The 18864-nt window shown below is 40.8% G+C and overlaps 1 protein-coding gene across 2 annotated transcripts in view; it reads left to right on the forward strand.

Annotated features, from left to right (window-relative positions):
* Positions 1-7366: 7366 nt before the first annotated feature.
* The window catches only part of LOC124777464 (TBC1 domain family member 16), a 99921-nt gene continuing 88423 nt past the window's right edge, over positions 7367-18864 (forward strand). For both annotated transcript variants that reach the window (XM_047252887.1, XM_047252888.1), the window contains exons 1-3: positions 7367-7694; positions 11382-11580; positions 13175-13677. In XM_047252887.1, the coding sequence (XP_047108843.1) occupies positions 7595-7694; positions 11382-11580; positions 13175-13677 (802 nt within the window). In that variant the 5' untranslated portion in view covers positions 7367-7594. The remainder of the gene's footprint in view (positions 7695-11381; positions 11581-13174; positions 13678-18864) is intronic.

An 18864-nucleotide genomic window follows, 5' to 3' on the forward strand; every position in this document is an offset into this window, starting at 1 on the left:
ATGGAGGTTACACTCGTCTGGTGTGTGACGTTCCCTCGGGGCACTGGGGGCCGCACCGCACAATAACCCTGGGTTCAGTGTGAGGCGGCGGAGGGGTGAAGTGGACTGCGGTAGTCGTTTTGGGGCTGTAGACAATTGCAGCTGCAGTGGGGACGGAGCCTCTCCGTCGTTTCTAGGTCCCTGGTTAACATAATATCACATAACCCCAGTAACCAAGCCTGGTTAGGCGTCTTATACAGGTCTTCTTGTAGGCACTTCAACTAGTCATGGTCCATAAAAGATCTTAGCTCTATACTGATGAAGATATTGCAACAATGATACATTACGAAGTTTGCTCTCGGTAGTTGTTTACCACTAAAGACGCTGTTATCCTGCTGTTATCACAAGATCAGTTCCAGTTGTTAATGTAAATTTCAGTTAAACTATTAACCCCTTAATGCTGAGTGTAGCTAATTCACATCATATCCATGCTGTTCTAATAAATGTAATGTTAACTGTTTTTGAATGTCAGTGCCGGTAGATGCTGAGTCTTCATGAAACTACCAATGCTTCTGACAAGTGCTGAATTATCGTCAGTGTTTCAGGTATGATTTATTTTTATCTTTTATCTAGCAATTTATTCAGGCATTAAGGGGTTAAGCTTTTATCAAATGCAGAGAGCTACTCACACTCGCTGGCCGGTGTGGCCGAGCGGTTCTAGGCGCTTCAGCCTGAAACTAGCGACCGCTACGGTTGCAGGTTCGAATCCTGCATCGGGCATGGATGTGTGTAATGTCCTTAGGTTAGTTAGGTTTAAGTAGTTCCAAGTTCTAGGGGACTGATAATCTCAGAGGTTAAGTCCCATAATGCTCAGAGCCATTTGAACCATTTTTTTACTCACACTCACAAAAGAAATTTACATATCAGCGACGATCGTCAGGCTTCTAGGTGGTCAAGGAGAACTTTGGGTCACTAACTATCGCGAGCAGCCACAACTCATCCCTAAAAGTTTGTGAACTGGAACAGCTGAACCAGTGCGCAGAATGGGCAGCTCAGTGTCATCCATGAAAATCGTCCTCCACTACCGCTATATACAACATGGTGGAAGAAGCTATTATTGAACTGCCAACAGGATTTGACCTGACCGAGAAACAAGGTCGGTGAGTATTAGCTGTTCTGCTCCAATTTTCGGATGCTATCAAATCCGGAATACGGAAAAGGCAGAGTAAGCAGCTGATGGTAAAACACTGTATCAGAACACTGAATTATCTACCAATTAGCTATCACTCATACAGGGTGCTACCGGTTGAACAACACATAATTCGCTGTTAACCTCAGCAGTGAGCGCCTGTAAGCTCCTCCTCCAACACAGAATTCATTAGGAAGTGAAGAAGGTTGTGCAAGATGACACTACCGAACATTCAGAGAGTCCTTGGTCCTCTTCCCTGTTCCCTGCGAAGAAGAAGGATACCACATTGCGTTTTTGCGTCAATTACCAAAGACTGAAAAAAATCACAAAATAAGATGTTTACTTATTGTTGTGCATTAAGGACACACTATACTGCTTGAAAAGAGAAAATTATTCTCAGCTATGAAACAGCAGATAGACTACTGGCAAGTAGGGGTTGATGAGGGAAAATACAGTGTTCACAACTCCCAATGGCCTCTATGAGTTCATTATTATTCCGTTTGGAGTCCAGTCACACTTGATTGTGTGATGCACAGTCTGTTTTGGCATTTTTTCTAAGACGACTGAAAAACATCCAAGACGCCTGACAACCATGTTGAAGTGATTTCAGAGCGCAGATCTCTGCCTGATTCCAAAGAAGTTCTTCTTCGTCGCCCAAGAAATAAAGACCTTGGGACACCTAATGAATGGTGATAGAGTCCATTCCGATTGAGAGAAAATAAGAGCAGTCACTGATTTTCCTATTCATAGACACATTCACGATGTGGGAAGTTTCCTGCAATGTTTTCGTACTACCAACGATTCATAAAGGACTTCTGTAAAAAGGAAAGTCCCTTGCAAGAACTACTGCAGCAGACAACAAATATTCCTGGAACAACTGTACAAGAAAGATCTTCCCTTGTCCTTAAGAAGACGCTGACACCTTCTCCATCACTAGAGTTGCATTGTAAAAATGACGAGACACAGTTTCATAGTTCTAGTACAAATACACCAGAATTTGCTGAAAAGGTGATAGCTTATGCTTCCAGTGTACTCTCCAAGTCCAAGATGAACTACTTTACAACCAAGAAAGAATGGCTTGCAGTTGTTTGAACCATCAACAAGCTCCAGCCAAATTTATTTGGCAAACCACTCACTACTGTGACAAATCTTCATTCTGTATGCTGGATAACTACACTGAAGGATGAGTCAGCACTGAGGCTTCTGGAGTGCAGCGTCACAGTGGTATACAAAAGCCGGCGTAAACGTAAGGACGTTAACTGCCTTTCAAGGAATTCTTTGGTGGAACACAGGGACATGGATGAAATGTCAGTCATCGCTGTATTAAACGACATTGCTGGTGAACAGAGGAAAGATCCAGCACTGCTGAACACCTTAGAAGTCTAGAAGAAGGAGGAGCCGACCAAGAGAGAGTTATAATTACGAAACAGGACATTGTGTAAGAAGAACTACGAGCCAATGGGGCGAAAATGATTGTTCGTCGCCCCATTTCATCTGCAGCCAGTTATCCTGGAGTATTTCCATGACACTTCAATATCTAGTCAACTGGGATTCGTGAAGACTCTAGACAGAATCAGACGCAGGTACCATTGGTTAGGCCTCCACCAAACAATCAGATACTATTCAAGGCACTGTAGGAGTGTCAGCGACTGAAACACATGACACAGTCACCTCTGAGGCATCTGCTACCAGTCCTGTCGAGAGCAGCGCCATTCCCCTGAACCGAAATCTATCTCTTGGAGATGTTCCCGAAATCGACAAATGAGAGTCGATAGATAATAGTCTACACTGACTTCCGCATCCACTCTGCTGTCAACAAAGCTGTGCTAACTGCCAAAACTGCAGAATTTGCAAAGCTCCTGGCAGAAGACATCACTTTGAAGCATGGAGCACCTTTTATGATGACCTCTGAGCATTGAAATGTTTTCCAGTTGAGGCTAGCGTCAGAGGTAATCTCACGTTACTACCTCATCCACAGGATGTTAACTATCTTCCATACACAGACGAACTGTCTCACAGAATGCAGCCAAACCAATCGAGGAATGACAAACAACATACTGGAGGAAGCTGCTATCGAATTGCCAATAGGATCTTGGCTGACCAAGGAACAACGTCTGCATCAATTTTCGGATGCTTCCAAGTCGGAGTGGAGAAAAAGCAGACTGTGTGGCCCAGGATAAAACACTGCATCGACATTGGGGATCATCCACCAATTAGTCAACACTCATACAGAGTGTCGGCAGTTGAACGACCGATAATTCGAGCGGAAGTGGGGAAGTTGCTGCATGGTGACAAAATTGAACCTTTTGAGGGTTCTTGGTCCTCTCCTGTGGTGGCACATTGCATTTCTGCGCCGACTGCAGATGACAGAACAAAATCACAAAAAAAGATTGTTCCAACTGCCGCACATTGGTGACACACTAGACTGCTTGAAAAGAGGAAAGTATTTCTCGGCTATGTACATGCAAACAGGCGACAAGCAAATCAAGGTTAATGAGATTAACTAAGAAAAGACTGCCTTCATAACTGTGACAATGTTGACACTACGATTTCTTTCGGTAAGTATTTGCCTAGCTCGAGTGTGGGATGGATGTTATCTCCGCAGAACCAGAGAGTGTACAACTGGTGGGAAAGGCAATGGGGCTGTTGCTTCTTGACAGTCACCCAGGGAAGGTGCCGGCCTGTGGTAATTATGGAGCTGCAAGTGGTATCTATAATATCATCAGTAGAGTGGAGATCTGAATGGTCATCTACCATAAGGTATATCTTTACAGTTCATGAAGGTTGTAGCAAGTCACATTAACGTCTGTGTGCCGATATGCAGTGTGGTTATAAAAACAGCTGCCTTCTGAGAACATTCAGAGCAGTCCATTGTTCTGTTTGAAAGTATGAACAAGGAAGGTGAGCTGCTAAACTGACTTATAAGCGGCAGTTGTGGGGACGCTATTCAGCTCCCAGACTTGGCAAGGTTAATGTTGTCTCTAATGAGCTAAAGAAATGCTCAGTTTTTGAAAAGATGGTTGTAGCTATGCTGTCTTAGCTGAGCCAGAAAGTACTAAAGGTCAACTGACGCAAAGACTAACTGGTAAAAATCATTTTGTTTTGACTGCTAAGGAATTGTTCAATTTAAAAATAAAAAGGGTTTCAGGGTTGACAGTTTTTCTGAACCAGGTAATGGCAGATACTGGAAAGAAATTAACTTCCAATTTATTTTATTTTGGTATTCAGTTTCAAAAAGTGTGAATACATCTTATATTTATGTATTTCTAGCAAAATTTAGCTGTCAAACAAATCGATCAAACTTTAATTGTACGTTTTTCGTCACAATCGAGCCGCAACTTCAGTGAAAAAGTCCAGTAGCGCCACATAACACTTGACAGTGTCTGTGAGTTCAAAGTTGTGTTTGGACTATATAACAGTCCTTCGACCTTCAAACGAATTATAGATAACCTGCTTTGACACCTTAAATGCACTATGATTCTTTGTCACCTGGATGACATTGTCGTTTTCTTAAAGACATTTGAAGAACATCTAAGATGCCTGACAACACTGCTAAAATGTGTCCAGACCATAGGCCTCTGCCTGAATCTGAAAAAGTGCCTCTTCATCGCCCAAGAAATAAAAATCTTGGGGTACCTAGTTAATAGCGACGGAGTCCATCTTTATCCAGAGAAAATAATAGGAGTCATAGATTTGTCCAGGCCCTCAGCAGAAGTTTTCTCGGATTGTGCTCAAACTACTCACAAAGGACTTCTGAACCAAGAATTACTGCAGCGGGACTACAAACATCTTTACTTGTCCTTAAGGAGATACTAACGTGTTATCCAGTTCTAGCATTGTATGATGAGACTGTTGAGACAGCCCTTCACTTTGACACAAGTGCTTATGGTATAGGGACAGTTCTAGAACAACATCAGGAAGATGCTGAAAAGGTAATAGATTATGCCACCAGACTACTCTCCAAATCTGAGTGAACTGCTCTAAAACTGAGAAAGAATGCCTTCCAGCTGTTTGGGCTATAAAACAAGTTCTGGCCATGTTTATTTGGCAAACTATTCTCTGTTGCGAACGGTGGCTGACTAACCTGGAGCGTCCATTGGGTTGATTGATAAGATAGCACTGAGCCTTCAGAAGTATCACATCACAGTGAAATACAAAAGTGGTCGCAAACACAAAGATGCCAATTGCCTTTCAAGGAATCTTTTGTTGGAACACAACAACGAAAGTAAAAAGTTAATCATCACTGGATTAAACGAGATTCCTGCTGAACAGAGGAAAGATCCAGTACTGCTGAAAGCCGTAGAAGCTTTGAAGAAGGAAGAACAGATCGAAATAGAATTTCGTTTAATAAATGGACTATTGTAAAAGAAGAACTATATTTCAGTGGGGTGGAAATGGTGTTTTTTATCCCAACTCATCTGCGCCCAGTTGTCTTGAAGTTTTTCCACGTCGTTCCAACAACTAGTCACCTCGGATTCGTGAAGGGTCTACACAGATTCAGATGTAGATATCACTGGCCAGGGTTCCAGAGATTCCTTAGACACTTTGTGAGCACTGTAAGGAACGCCAGTCACGGAAGTAAGTGCCACAATTACCTCTGGGGCATGTGATATCACAGGGTGCTAGATACGTGTCATCCACAGACAAATGATTCACAGAACCCTTTAACAAAACGTTGGTGGATATGTTCTCGACATATACTGCTGTAGAGAAGAAAGACAGGTAAACAATACAGCCCTTCATGATGTTCACATATAACAGCGAAGCAAGACGTTACATGCTTCAAACCACTTTGTCTGCGTCACAGTCGTAAGCCCGAAATGACAACACTGTTCTCATTGCAACTGGGCAATACTTGTGATGGCTACGTGAAACACCCCATCTACAGGATTAAAGAATCGGGACAGCTGGCTCGCATATGGTCCTTGGACACCCAGGAGAAGGACAGAGAGCACTATGATGCCAAGCACCAGCAAGTGAGGTAGAGCCCAAGAAATTGGAATGGATCTTTACACCTGAGCACAGAGTGCGACTGTTGGTAAAGTTGAGACTATTGGTAAAGTTACTAATACACTACTTTGGGTTGTATCCTACCCTTTGTCACTTATCAGACGCCACATACGAAGTCGAGTATTATCACCCTTCATCAAGAAGTCATCCGTGTACTCCATATGAAGCCTTACTACAATCCTGAGGCGCAGATCGACGACGGCAACTTTTCACGCAAGGAAACTGAAGGCCTACCCGATGACTGCAAAGCTTTCATGGAAGATGCCACCTTTAATGCTCATTGTAGTGAAGAGGATGTGGCAATAGGTATATGAGGATTCTCCAGTGCTGCCATACAGAAGGCCATTGACAAAATCTAGATCTGGAATTCTATAGTCGGCTCCAAAGAGACCTTCTGAAACAGCTGGTCGCTGTTCTTCAGGAGAGGGAGTAATGCTGCGAACTGCTCTAAAGCTCATGTGGAGAAGCAGTTGGCGTCGCGGCTGTCGTGCTGCGGGTCGCCGGTTCATATCCGATGGCCAACAAGTATTCGTTATTTAGTATTTATCATTTCTAGAAGATTGTCGAAAATCCTTATTTATGCTTATTCTGGAATATTCGATATTTGTATAAATAGCAGGACACTCTGTCCAGGAAGCATTCTGTTCTGTCTGTACTTTGGTGTCCGTAATAAAAGTGCTTTGAATGTTAGGCTTGTACTTCATTAACAACCCTACTTTCGGATTTGGACTTCATTGTGGTTACAACGAGACAGTATTAAAAAGCATGGCCGAAATGCTACACCACCTGTTAGTGAAGAAAAGTTATTCAGTTCTCAGTTTAAATCCAACGTGATTGTCGTATTTTTCTATAGCCTTGTTACGACGTTTAGGTATTAAGTGGAGTGGGTACCTCTTTTCCCTTCATTATGCAGAACAGTTTTTCTTTACCAACTTTATCAAAGGCCTTTTCTAAGCCAAAAAATGTTCGATTAGCACTGAAAGAAAATAACAATGCTTAGTAACAAAAATTTCGAATTTACTTTTTTACAGCATTTTTTGAAACTAATAATACTCTCGAACTACCATGATTATATCGATACTGACAACACTAATTGTCGTGGACTTTAAATTATCGATAAACAACAACAGTTAATCGAACGTAGTGCATTTAAAATATCGACCTTATACAAATATCGGTAGCGTTTGCTAGGAGGAGGAGGAGGAGGAGAAGTTGTTATGAATAATGAAGTGGCGTTGTGCTGTTGTAGATCCGCATGTCACAGTAGCGGCAAGTGATGCCGGAAGGATAATACGGATCTGAGTAGAGTACATGACCGGCGCTACATGACACGACGAATATCATGTTTATGCTATGTTGCGTTGCCGCACTTAGGCTACATGTCACTTTGTGGGTCATCTGTTGAATATCATCAAAATGCCCCTACCAAAAATACTAAAAAAGGCATCAAGCTACATATTGGGTACACAGACGGGGACTCCTCATCAGCCTTTCAACGACGGGGAAGTTGTTTTTTGTATGTAAAATTGCTGTATCTAATGTCTATTGTTTTTAAAGTTACTTAAGAATGTTGTATTTCCTTTCCTAAATGAGACTCCTATTGTTATACGGAAACCGTCAAGAAATTTGCGTTGTGACAACTATTTGAGGTAACAGCTGTTGCTATCCTTAGAATGATAGTTTGCACCTATGTCATTTTAAGAATGCACTGTTGCTTATCTGCCAGAAACAATGACACAGAACGCAGCTCTGTTGATTACAGTTGCAGTTGTAGACATTTGTTACCCTAACACATTTAGCCACCTCTTTTATATCGTATTGATCATATTTTTGCGAGTTTAAGTACGGTAAATATTAAAGTAGATTATTGCAGCTTTACTCAAAGTAGTGCCTTTGCTACAGATCATGGTATATGTGTCTTCTATAGGCATTCTAGCCCGAACTGAAGTAAAACTGATTAATGCTGATGAAATCAACGTTGTAGATTTTTACAGCAGTTTATTTCTTTTGAAGTGTTTGTTTGAGTATGAGTAGTTTATTTGCACAAGGATAACTTTACTGTGATAAAGGATTGTTCAGGTTAATACAAAGAAAAAAATTTAAGTCATGTTTATAGACATATGGATGCTTATACACTTGTATGTAACAAGGAGATAATAAGTGGTCACCTTATTTTTTCTTAAAAGGATCATCCTAGGGTTTCCTGTAAGTTATTTGGTACAACCTAAATCCAGATGGCTGGACAGAGCAGCTGCCTCCAGAATCAGAGCCCAGTGTTTTAACAAATACACTACCTCATTCAGTTATACCTAACTGCAATTCTCTTACATTTTTATACATTCAGAACAAGGTAGATTAATGCCATGTAATAATCATACACTGTTCATTTATGATGAAAAAACATATAATTCTGTGCCAGGCATGGTTTTATTTTATCCATTATGTGTTAAGATCATTAACCATCACGTTTTCCACCAGCATGTACAAGATGCTTAACCGTTGAATATGAAACCAAATAACGAATAAGCATTGAAAAGTAGTGGATAAAGTAGAACTTCATTATCAGAATTGTGTTTTTTTATTCTAATTTACAGTCACAGGTCTCAAAATATAATCCATAATGGATGTTAATTAATTAACATTTTTAGTATCTCCACACTTACCTATGCACACTTGCAAATCACTCGGATTTTGACCAAATTACCACATCACTGTTACATCTTTACGCAGTGTAGATCCTTTCTCATAAACACACACAATGTATGAAATATTTCTCTTGGTATACTAAGATACTATTAGACACAGCTTAACACAAGAAGCAGAAGGTTGCTCAACTAGGACATTACTGTTCTTAGTCTGTAAATTGGTTATATCATCTACTTTGCTAATGCATGACATATACTTGTTTTTATCATGCTTATATAGTTCACCAAATTTGGTCTAATGCCTTTCAAGACTAATAATATTTGCAGTCAAGTATACTAATTAACTCAACCATGCCAGCCACTGCAAAGAAAGTCACTGAAAGCAAACTACTTAAATTGTAATATTATCAACATCTGTCGTGTGATCTTGTGCAGTTTGAAACAAATATCAGTGATTTCAAATGCAAAACAGTTGTTTGGGAGAAAATATATTTTTATTTGAATTTGAGCATTGTAGTATGAGTTATTGGTAAATAGTAAGCTCGACATGTAAGTGAGACAAGAATTTGTTCAATGATACCAATTTTTTTTACTGTTTCCAATTATTTTATTGTTGTTGTAGAATTCAATATTATGAAAAAAGATCAGTTTTAAAACTGGTGTCAGTCCTTTGCAACTGGGCAAATGAAAAAAAATCCAATATTTTACTGTGCTCAGATAGAACCAGAAGGAAGAAATTGCCTTGAAAATATTTTAACTGAGATTCAGGCAATCTTGCAATGCACCCTTATTCCCAGGCATGCTAATCTTGCGATGCTCAAGGTCTTTGTTAGATTGGAAGATGATAGTTTGCTTATGAGTTTGGAAAATGTTATTGGAGGCTTCAGTTAATCCAAAGATGGAGGCTCCAGTTAATCCAAAGAAAAGGCATTCTGAAGCCCTGAGGAACTTGCAACAGTCTGGGATATATGTTCAATTGTCTAAGCTAAGAGAGAAGTACTACCAACAAAACAAAGACATTTACTCTCTCGGAACAAACTTTTAATATGTTACAAATTGTACTAAACTCTGTGATTACACACTGTTAGTAATAATAATAATAATAATTCATTCCAGGCACATCATGATCACATGTAAATGTTTGTTTATCTATTCATCCATGGATCATCTTACAGTGACATGGAATTAATCAGCATAATCAAATGCAAATAAATAGCTTGAAGATATATGTACACACAGAATACATGTGTAAGTAGGCTTTCATGAGAATAAGACAGGTGGTCATCAGTTGCCTTGATGGAAGAACCATCCTAGCATTTAGCTGAAATGATTTAGAAAAACACAAATTGGGACAGCCGGGCAGAGCAAGCATTATCTTCCTGACTGTGAGATCAACCTTTGAGATTGCCTTTCAACTACACATATTCTGAGAAAGCAATCTGTAACAGTAAACAAAATCTTTCTACCAGCATGTCTTCACATTTCTCACTCATTCACACGTCATGTTCTGCAAAAACTAACATGCAGGAGGGCATTGAGAGATGTGGAGTGAGTCATGTTATACATTTAACAGACTGAATTAGCCTTGGTGGCTGCTTCTGTAAGTACTATGACAACAACGAATTATGACTTGTTAATCTACCCTGAAATGATGATTACTTCTAGTTTTCTTCATATAAGTGTATTAGGAAAATAAGAGCTATTTTGAAAAAAATCCATTTTCCCTTCTCTTACATTACTCATCTGCTGTTTCTGTTTAATACTTAAACAAAGCACTTACTTTACACAGACTACTATTCACTGCCCACATACCGACAAATTCAAGATCTGTTTAACATTTAAAGTTAGGCAGAATCTACATCCCTGCATGCAAAATTGTGATACATCGTAGAAAGTGTTCTTTTACTTTCTTTTTTTATGTCTTGTGTTTTTCAAGTTAGTGTGTGATGTCTACCTGCACCATGTTACACACTTTGATACCAGAATGTAAGATTCTGTTACAAAAACAGATATTGTTGTAATGAATTACAAGCTGTCTCAAACTCTAAGACAAGCAGTAATTCGTATTCACTGCACCATTCTGTAATTTCATTCACAACTTCCAAATGATCCATTGTGTTGTACCTACTTCTAAAGGCAGCTTGTTGCTGTGCAAAATTAAAGCAAAGTATCTGGGCCTGACTCTTGATTTGGTATGTGGTTTTATCACCTTATATGCAGTCAACTGTTTATAATATTTTCCCTCTATTGATATACCCAATCAGTGCATTAATGTTGTTTTTCTCTAGGGCTTTTGACAAACTGACACAATTTTTTAATGTAATTAGTTCTATTTATCTCTGTTATGTCTTTGGATGCTCTGGTACTTCTGAAATTTGCTAACATACATTGATCTTGTTTGATACTTCAGTTTTTTATTTAGTCAGTTGTGATTTCATTTTTGAAATAGTCATTTCTTCTGCAGTGTTAGTTGTCATAGTCATGTGATCCACATGGAAAGAAGTGAACTCATTCCAGTCATTTCTAATCACAGTGTATAAAATTATTATTGTTTCCAGGTAAGAACAATGTTTGTGTGCATCCACCAGCACTTCTCAGACAGGACTGTGATGTTGTTCATCATCCTGGGTACTTGACTATAACTTGCCAGGTGACGCCAGACAGAACCAGAACAACACTCAGTCTAACATGGATACCAAATACAACACTGAGGAAAAATCCATGGGCTATTGAAAGACAGGAATCTCACATACACCGGTAATTACATGTGTCATAAAATCAATTAATGAAATAAATTATTAAAACACTAAAGATTATTTTAAAACTAATGTCTTACCTTTAAATGTGAAAACCAACTGCCATCCACTTCATGTGGTTCTCCTCAGCCCAGTGTGCTACCTTCCTAGATGTTGATCTCCTCCTCTCCTACTTTTCCATCCACACCTCTGTCCACACTAAATCCACCAACCACCAACAGTAACTACATTTCAACAGCTATCATCCCTTTCACACCAAAAATCCGTTCCTTACAATCTGGCCATCCGGGGACAGCGTATCTGCAGTGACAAAAACCCCCTTGCTCAATATGCTGAGGGTGTCAACAAGGTCTTCACGGAAAGGCACTATCTCCTCGACCTAGTCTGCAAACAGATCTCCCATGCCCTCACACCCCCAGTCCTCCCACCATCCCCAAAAATCAACCACAAGGGAGTGTCCCCTTCATCATCCAATACCACCCTGGACTGGACCAACTGGACCACATCCTTCGCCAGGTCTGTAATTACCAATCATCATGCCCTGAAATGTGGACATCCTACTGATATACTTCCAACAACTCCTAAAGTGGTGTTGCATTGCCCACCCAGCCTCAACATCATCTTAGTACATCCCTATGCCACTCTCAATGCCAACCCCATGCCACAAGGATCATATCCCTGTGGCAGACCCAGGTGCAAGACCTGCCCACCCACCCAGCACTTTCTATTCCAGTCCTATCACAGGCTTTTCCTACCCCATCAGGGACTGGGCCACCTGTGAAAGCAGCCATGTCATTTGCCAGCTCTGCTGCAATCATTTTGCAGCTTTTTATATTGGTATGACTACCAACCAGGATGAATGGCACTGCCAAACTGTGGCAAAGAGCAAAGTAGACCACCTTGTGGCACAACATGCTGTTGGACATAACATGCTTGATGTCAATGACTGCTTCACTACCCAAGCATCTGGATCTTCCCCTCCACCACCACCACCACCACCACCACCACCACCACCAAGTCACTACTGTCCCTTCGCCATCCCCTCCAGATCGCTGTCTGCTCCCACATGATAGTTGCATTCCAGCCTGAGATGCCAGAGTTGACGGTGGTGTGTGTGTGATGTGTGCTTGCTTCTGTGTGTGAATGGTGTATGTCTCTGTTTTACTGGTGAAGGCTGTGACTGAAAGCTTTATGTAAGTGTCTTTTAATTGTACCTGTCTGCAACTTGATGTGTCTTCTAAGTAGCAATATGTCTTTTCTTGTTTTGTTTACATATAGGTTAGTATTGAAAATGAGTTTGGTATGATCATTGGATTGGCCTCACAATATACATCTTTATATGTTTTCATAAGTCACTTGGAATCAACACTTGTGAATTACATGTACTGTAATGATCAGATGCTTGATAGACCAGTCACGATCATAAGCATTGTCACTCAGACAGAGGTTGACAGGGTTGTGTTCTCAAAACGAGCCGTTGGCACATGATGTTCTTACTCAGTTATGTGCCACCGACCAGTTAACTGCTTCTGCATTTCTGTTTTAGTTGCTATTCTGATTCCAGGCTAGATGTAAACATCTGCATTTCTTTACAGTGGTGACAATGACCACGATGGAGGCAGCCTCTCAAGCAGAAGCTCAAATCCTAAAGATGACACAAATGATGAGTATCCGAGTATTAGTCCCATTCCGGAGAACTACAGGAAGAGTTCGGCTGAAAGCATTGAATCTCAGTATAGTGCATCTGACGGAAGCTTGCAGCCGGCAGTTCAGGAAAGTGCTTCTCAGAAATCCGATCAGTACAGTAAGAATTTGTCTTCCTCAAACTCGGAGCGAGATAGTTCGCATAACAGTTTAAATATGGAAATTCAGAACTGTGCAAAGGAGGAGAATGTAAACAGCATAACTGTACAGCACTGCGAGGAAGCAGTGCCATCAGATAACACGGAAGTGGAGCACACAGTGCGGCCACATTTGCTTCCCTGCGAGAAAGAAGGTGACGAATCTCAGGAGAAGGACGCCCAGCCCAGCCCTTCCCTGTCACAGGCTTCCAGCTGCAGCCTGGCAGTGCCGCTCTCCTTCCTGGGCGGAACTTCAGGTATGTTTATAGGTGATGGAATCAGTGGCCATTACAGTAATCAGCTGGTTTGAAGTTCCAGTTTTGTAAATTACTAGCTGACAAACCCAGCAATGCCTGGGTATTCATTTTGCTAATTCTCTATTAGAAACTAAAACAAAAAAATAACTGTGTTTGTGATGTAATATAGAGAAAATTTCATGTGCGTGTATTTGTAAAAATACCTTTGATATTATGAAACTGTCATACAAAGAAATTCATATAATGTACAGATGTACACTGATCATCCAGAACATTATGACCACCAACCTCCTATCAACATAAATCCATCCAGGCGATAGCAGCGTCACCTGGCGAGAAATGTCTACTAGTCAGACACACACACAGTGCATGTGGTATAAGTGAGCGTTCTGTCCAAGTGTTGAATGGGGAAGGTGTGTGATCTATCTGAATTTGACCGATGGCACATTGTGATGGGCTGGAGGTTCGGCACGAGCATTTCGCAAACTGTTCAACTGGTTGGGTGTTCGAGGAGTGCTGTGGTGAGTGTCTTCAACACGTGGCGAAACCAAGGTGAAACCACGTCCACACCTCATTACACGTGTCATAGGCGGGGCAGACTGGTAAAACTGGACAGGCAGCGAACTGTGGTGGAACAAACATTAGGTTTTAATACTGGGCAGAGTACAAGTGTGTCTGAACCCACAGTTCTCTGAACACTCCTAACCATGGGCCTCCACAGCCGACGACCCATGCATGTGCCAGTGTTAACATGACATCAGCAACTGCAACAGAAATGGGCACGAGACCATTGGCACTCCATGTTGGCAAAGCATTGCATGGTCTGACGAATCACCTGAAGTGCATGATGGAGACAAGCTGGTATCAGCTCCATTATGCTCTGGGGAACATACATGTGGCCATCCATGGGTCCAGTGGAGCCCGTGCAAGGCACAATGGCCAAAGAGTATTGTACACTGGTTGCAGACCATGTATATCCCTTCATGGCGATAATGTTTCCCGACAGCAGTCGCATTTTTCAGTAGGATAATGCACCATGTCACAAGGCCAGGAGAGTGATGGAGTGGTTCGAGGAACACAGTGACATGTTCCAGTTGATGCGCTGGCCCCCCAACTCATCAGATCTGAACCCGATTGAACACATCTGGGATGTGATTAAACGTGGCGTCAGAAGTCATCCCCCCCACCCCCACCCCTGGTATTTATGCCAGTTAAGTGATTTGTTTGCAGATGTGATGGCAACTCCCTCCAGTGACATGAAGGCCTCATTGCTTCCATGCCACGACACATCACTACTGTTATCCACACCATAGGTGGACATACTGGCTGTTAGGTAGGTGGTTATATGTTCTGGTTGATCAGTGTGTAAGTATAGTATCCCGGACAGTTTCTGGATCCTGGGCAGAGCTGCTTCATGTGTCTACAATGTGATTTTGTAAACATCTCTATGGTAGTGCCTCTTCATAGCTATATAGGCAGCTATTGGTTTAGCCTCAGTAAAGAATAAATGTATTGAAGCTTTGTGCATGATGCACAATTTTTCACGCGCCTCAGAGTTTATGATGTATCTATGAAACGTTAGGTGCCATGTATAATTTTGTAGGTGCATTTAGCAGCGTATGTGTATACTGTCTGTGAAATTTATTGCAGCATGGAAGTAATAAATTTAAACATTGCACATGATGTGGCTGTTTTTCACACCTCTCTTTCTTTATGCTGTCATAGCTCCTGAACTGTGACAGATAGGTGGTTCTTACTTCCACAGTGATTTGGTTCAAATAAGTACAGTGTTGTAGGAGGAGATGTGGATAAAACACACACACACACACACACATATCCATTTTTATAATATTTATGGATAAACATTGTTGTATATTTGAAAGAAGTTTGAGGAGTTTTTACTATTTTAGATAGGCTAGAGAGCCAACTAAATATACAGTCTATTCTTTATTCAATGTTTTAAAATGACGGCATCCGCACAATTCAAAGAGGAATTTTGAAATCTCCTGTCCACTCTATTTTTACCAAATTTTTCATTTGTATGATTATTTTTTACACTAGTTTCTGGTCTTCATCTGTTTTTTGAAGTAACTACATCAAAAACGATTCAAAGAAATACAAACCGACTGTTGTGCCTTGCCCACTCGTCTAATATAGGGTGCCTAGAAACCCTTCTTTCTCGGATCGCTAGACAACAATTCAAGCAAATTGTATGAACGGATTTTTATTACAGTAAGATAAACACAAAATCAAATAGGGGTAATGCAGGAGTAGGTTTAATAATGAATAGGAAAATAGGAATGCGGGTAAGCTACTACAAACAGCATAGTGAACGCATTATTGTGGCCAAGATAGATACGAAGCCCACACCTACTACAGTAGTACAAGTTTATATGCCAACTAGCTCTGCAGATGACGAAGAAATTGAAGAAATGTATGATGAAATAAAAGAAATTATTCAGATTGTGAAGGGAGACGAAAATTTAATAGTCATGGGTGACTGGAAATCGAGTGTAGGAAAAGGGAGAGAAGGAAACATAGTAGGTGAATATGGATTGGGCGACAGAAATGAAAGAGGAAGCCGCCTGGTAGAATTTTGCACAGAGCACAACATAATCATAACTAACACTTGGTTTAAGAATAATGAAAGAAGGTTGTATACATGGAACAACCCTGGAGATACTAAAAGGTATCAGATAGATTATATAATGGTAAGACAGAGATTTAGGAACCCGGTTTTAAATTGTAAGACATTTCCAGGGGCAGATGTGGACTCTGACCACAATCTATTGGTTATGACCTGTAGATTAAAACTGAAGAAACTGCAAAAAGGTGGGAATTTAAGGAGATGGGACCTGGATAAACTAAAAGAACCAGAGGTTGTACAGAGATTCAGGGAGAGCATAAGGGAGCAATTGACAGGAATGGGGGAAATAAATACAGTAGAAGAAGAATGGGTAGCTTTGAGGGATGAAGTAGTGAAGGCAGCAGAGGATCAAGTAGGTAAAAAGACTAGGGCTAGTAGAAATCCTTGGGTAACAGAAGAAATATTGAATTTAATTGATGAAAGAAGAAAATATAAAAATGCAGTAAGTGAAACAGGCAAAAAGGAATACAAACGTCTCAAAAATGAGATCGACAGGAAGTGCAAAATGGCTTAGCAGGGATGGCTAGAGGACAAATGTAAGGATGTAGAGGCCTATCTCACTAGGGGTAAGATAGATACCGCCTACAGGAAAATTAAAGAGACCTTTGGAGATAAGAGAACGACTTGTATGAATATCAAGAGCTCAGATGGAAACCCAGTTCTAAGCAAAGAAGGGAAAGCAGAAAGGTGGAAGGAGTATATAGAGGATCTATACAAGGGCGATGTACTTGAGGACAATATTATGGAAATGGAAGAGGATGTAGATGAAGATGAAATGGGAGATACGATACTGCGTGAAGAGTTTGACAGAGCACTGAAAGACCTGAGTCGAAACAAGGCCCCCGGAGTAGACAATATTCCATTGGAACTACTGACGGCCGTGGGAGAGCCAGTCCTGACAAAACTCTACCATCTGGTGAGCAAGATGTATGAAACAGGCGAAATACCCTCAGACTTCAAGAAGAATATAATAATTCCAATCCCAAAGAAAGCAGGTGTTGACAGATGTGAAAATTACCGAACTATCAGCTTAATAAGTCACAGCTGCAAAATACTAACACGAATTCTTTACAGACGAATGGAAAAACTAGTAGAAGCCAACCTCGGGGAAGATCAGTTTGGATTCCGTAGAAACACTGGAACACGTGAGGCAATACTGACCTTACGACTTATCTTAGAAGAAAGATTAAGAAAAGGCAAACCTACGTTTCTAGCATTTGTAGACTTAGAGAAAGCTTTTGACAATGTTGACTGGAATACTCTCTTTCAAATTCTAAAGGTGGCAGGGGTAAAATACAGGGAGCGAAAGGCTATTTACAATTTGTACAGAAACCAGATAGCAGTTATAAGAGTCGAGGGGCATGAAAGGGAAGCAGTGGTTGGGAAGGGAGTAAGACAGGGTTGTAGCCTCTCCCCGATGTTGTTCAATCTGTATATTGAGCAAGCAGTAAAGGAAACAAAAGAAAAATTCGGAGTAGGTATTAAAATTCATGGAGAAGAAATAAAAACTTTGAGGTTCACCGATGACATTGGAATTCTGTCAGAGACAGCAAAGGACTTGGAAGAGCAGTTGAATGGAATGGACAGTGTCTTGAAAGGAGGATATAAGATGAACATCAACAAAAGCAAAACAAGGATAATGGAATGTAGTCTAATTAAGTCGGGTGATGCTGAGGGAATTAGATTAGGAAATGAGGCACTTAAAGTAGTAAAGGAGTTTTGCTATTTGGGGAGCAAAATAACTGATGATGGTCGAAGTAGAGAGGATATAAAATGTAGGCTGGCAATGGCAAGGAAAGCGTTTCTGAAGAAGAGAAATTTGTTAACATCCAGTATTGATTTAAGTGTCAGGAAGTCATTTCTGAAAGTATTCGTATGGAGTGTAGCCATGTATGGAAGTGAAACATGGACGATAAACAGTTTGGACAAGAAGAGAATAGAAGCTTTCGAAATGTGGTGCTACAGAAGAATGCAGAAGATTAGATGGGTAGATCACATAACTAATGAGGAAGTATTGAATAGGATTGGGGAGAAGAGAAGTTTGTGGCACAACTTGACCAGAAGAAGGGATCGGTTGGTAGGACATGTTCTGAGGCATCAAGGGATCACCAATTTAGTATTGGAGGGCAGCGTGGAGGGTAAAAATCGTAGAGGGAGACCAAGAGATGAATACACTAAGCAGATTCAGAAGGATGTAGGTTGCAGTAGGTACTGGGAGATGAAAAAACTTGCATAGGATAGAGTAGCATGGAGAGCTGCATCAAATCAGTCTCAGGACTGAAGACCACAACAACAACAAGATAAATGACAATCCCAAACTTTGAGAAATTTACACTGGTATGTCGCAAGCAAAGGGCGATATAAAACATAAGCAATCTCTTCAGTGTATACAACTCCAACACAAGTCCAGTAATACTGTTCATAAGTCACTGCTGTAGAGTTCGTAAGTTGGCTAGAGTTCAGCCGTAGATGGTGCTACCATCTCATTGTCATCCTAGAGAGGGGTCGGTCAGCGTACTTCTGCTGACGCCATCTCACAG

This window comes from Schistocerca piceifrons, chromosome 2 (genome assembly GCF_021461385.2).
Source record: "Schistocerca piceifrons isolate TAMUIC-IGC-003096 chromosome 2, iqSchPice1.1, whole genome shotgun sequence".
Classification (NCBI taxonomy): Eukaryota; Metazoa; Arthropoda; class Insecta; order Orthoptera; family Acrididae; genus Schistocerca; species Schistocerca piceifrons.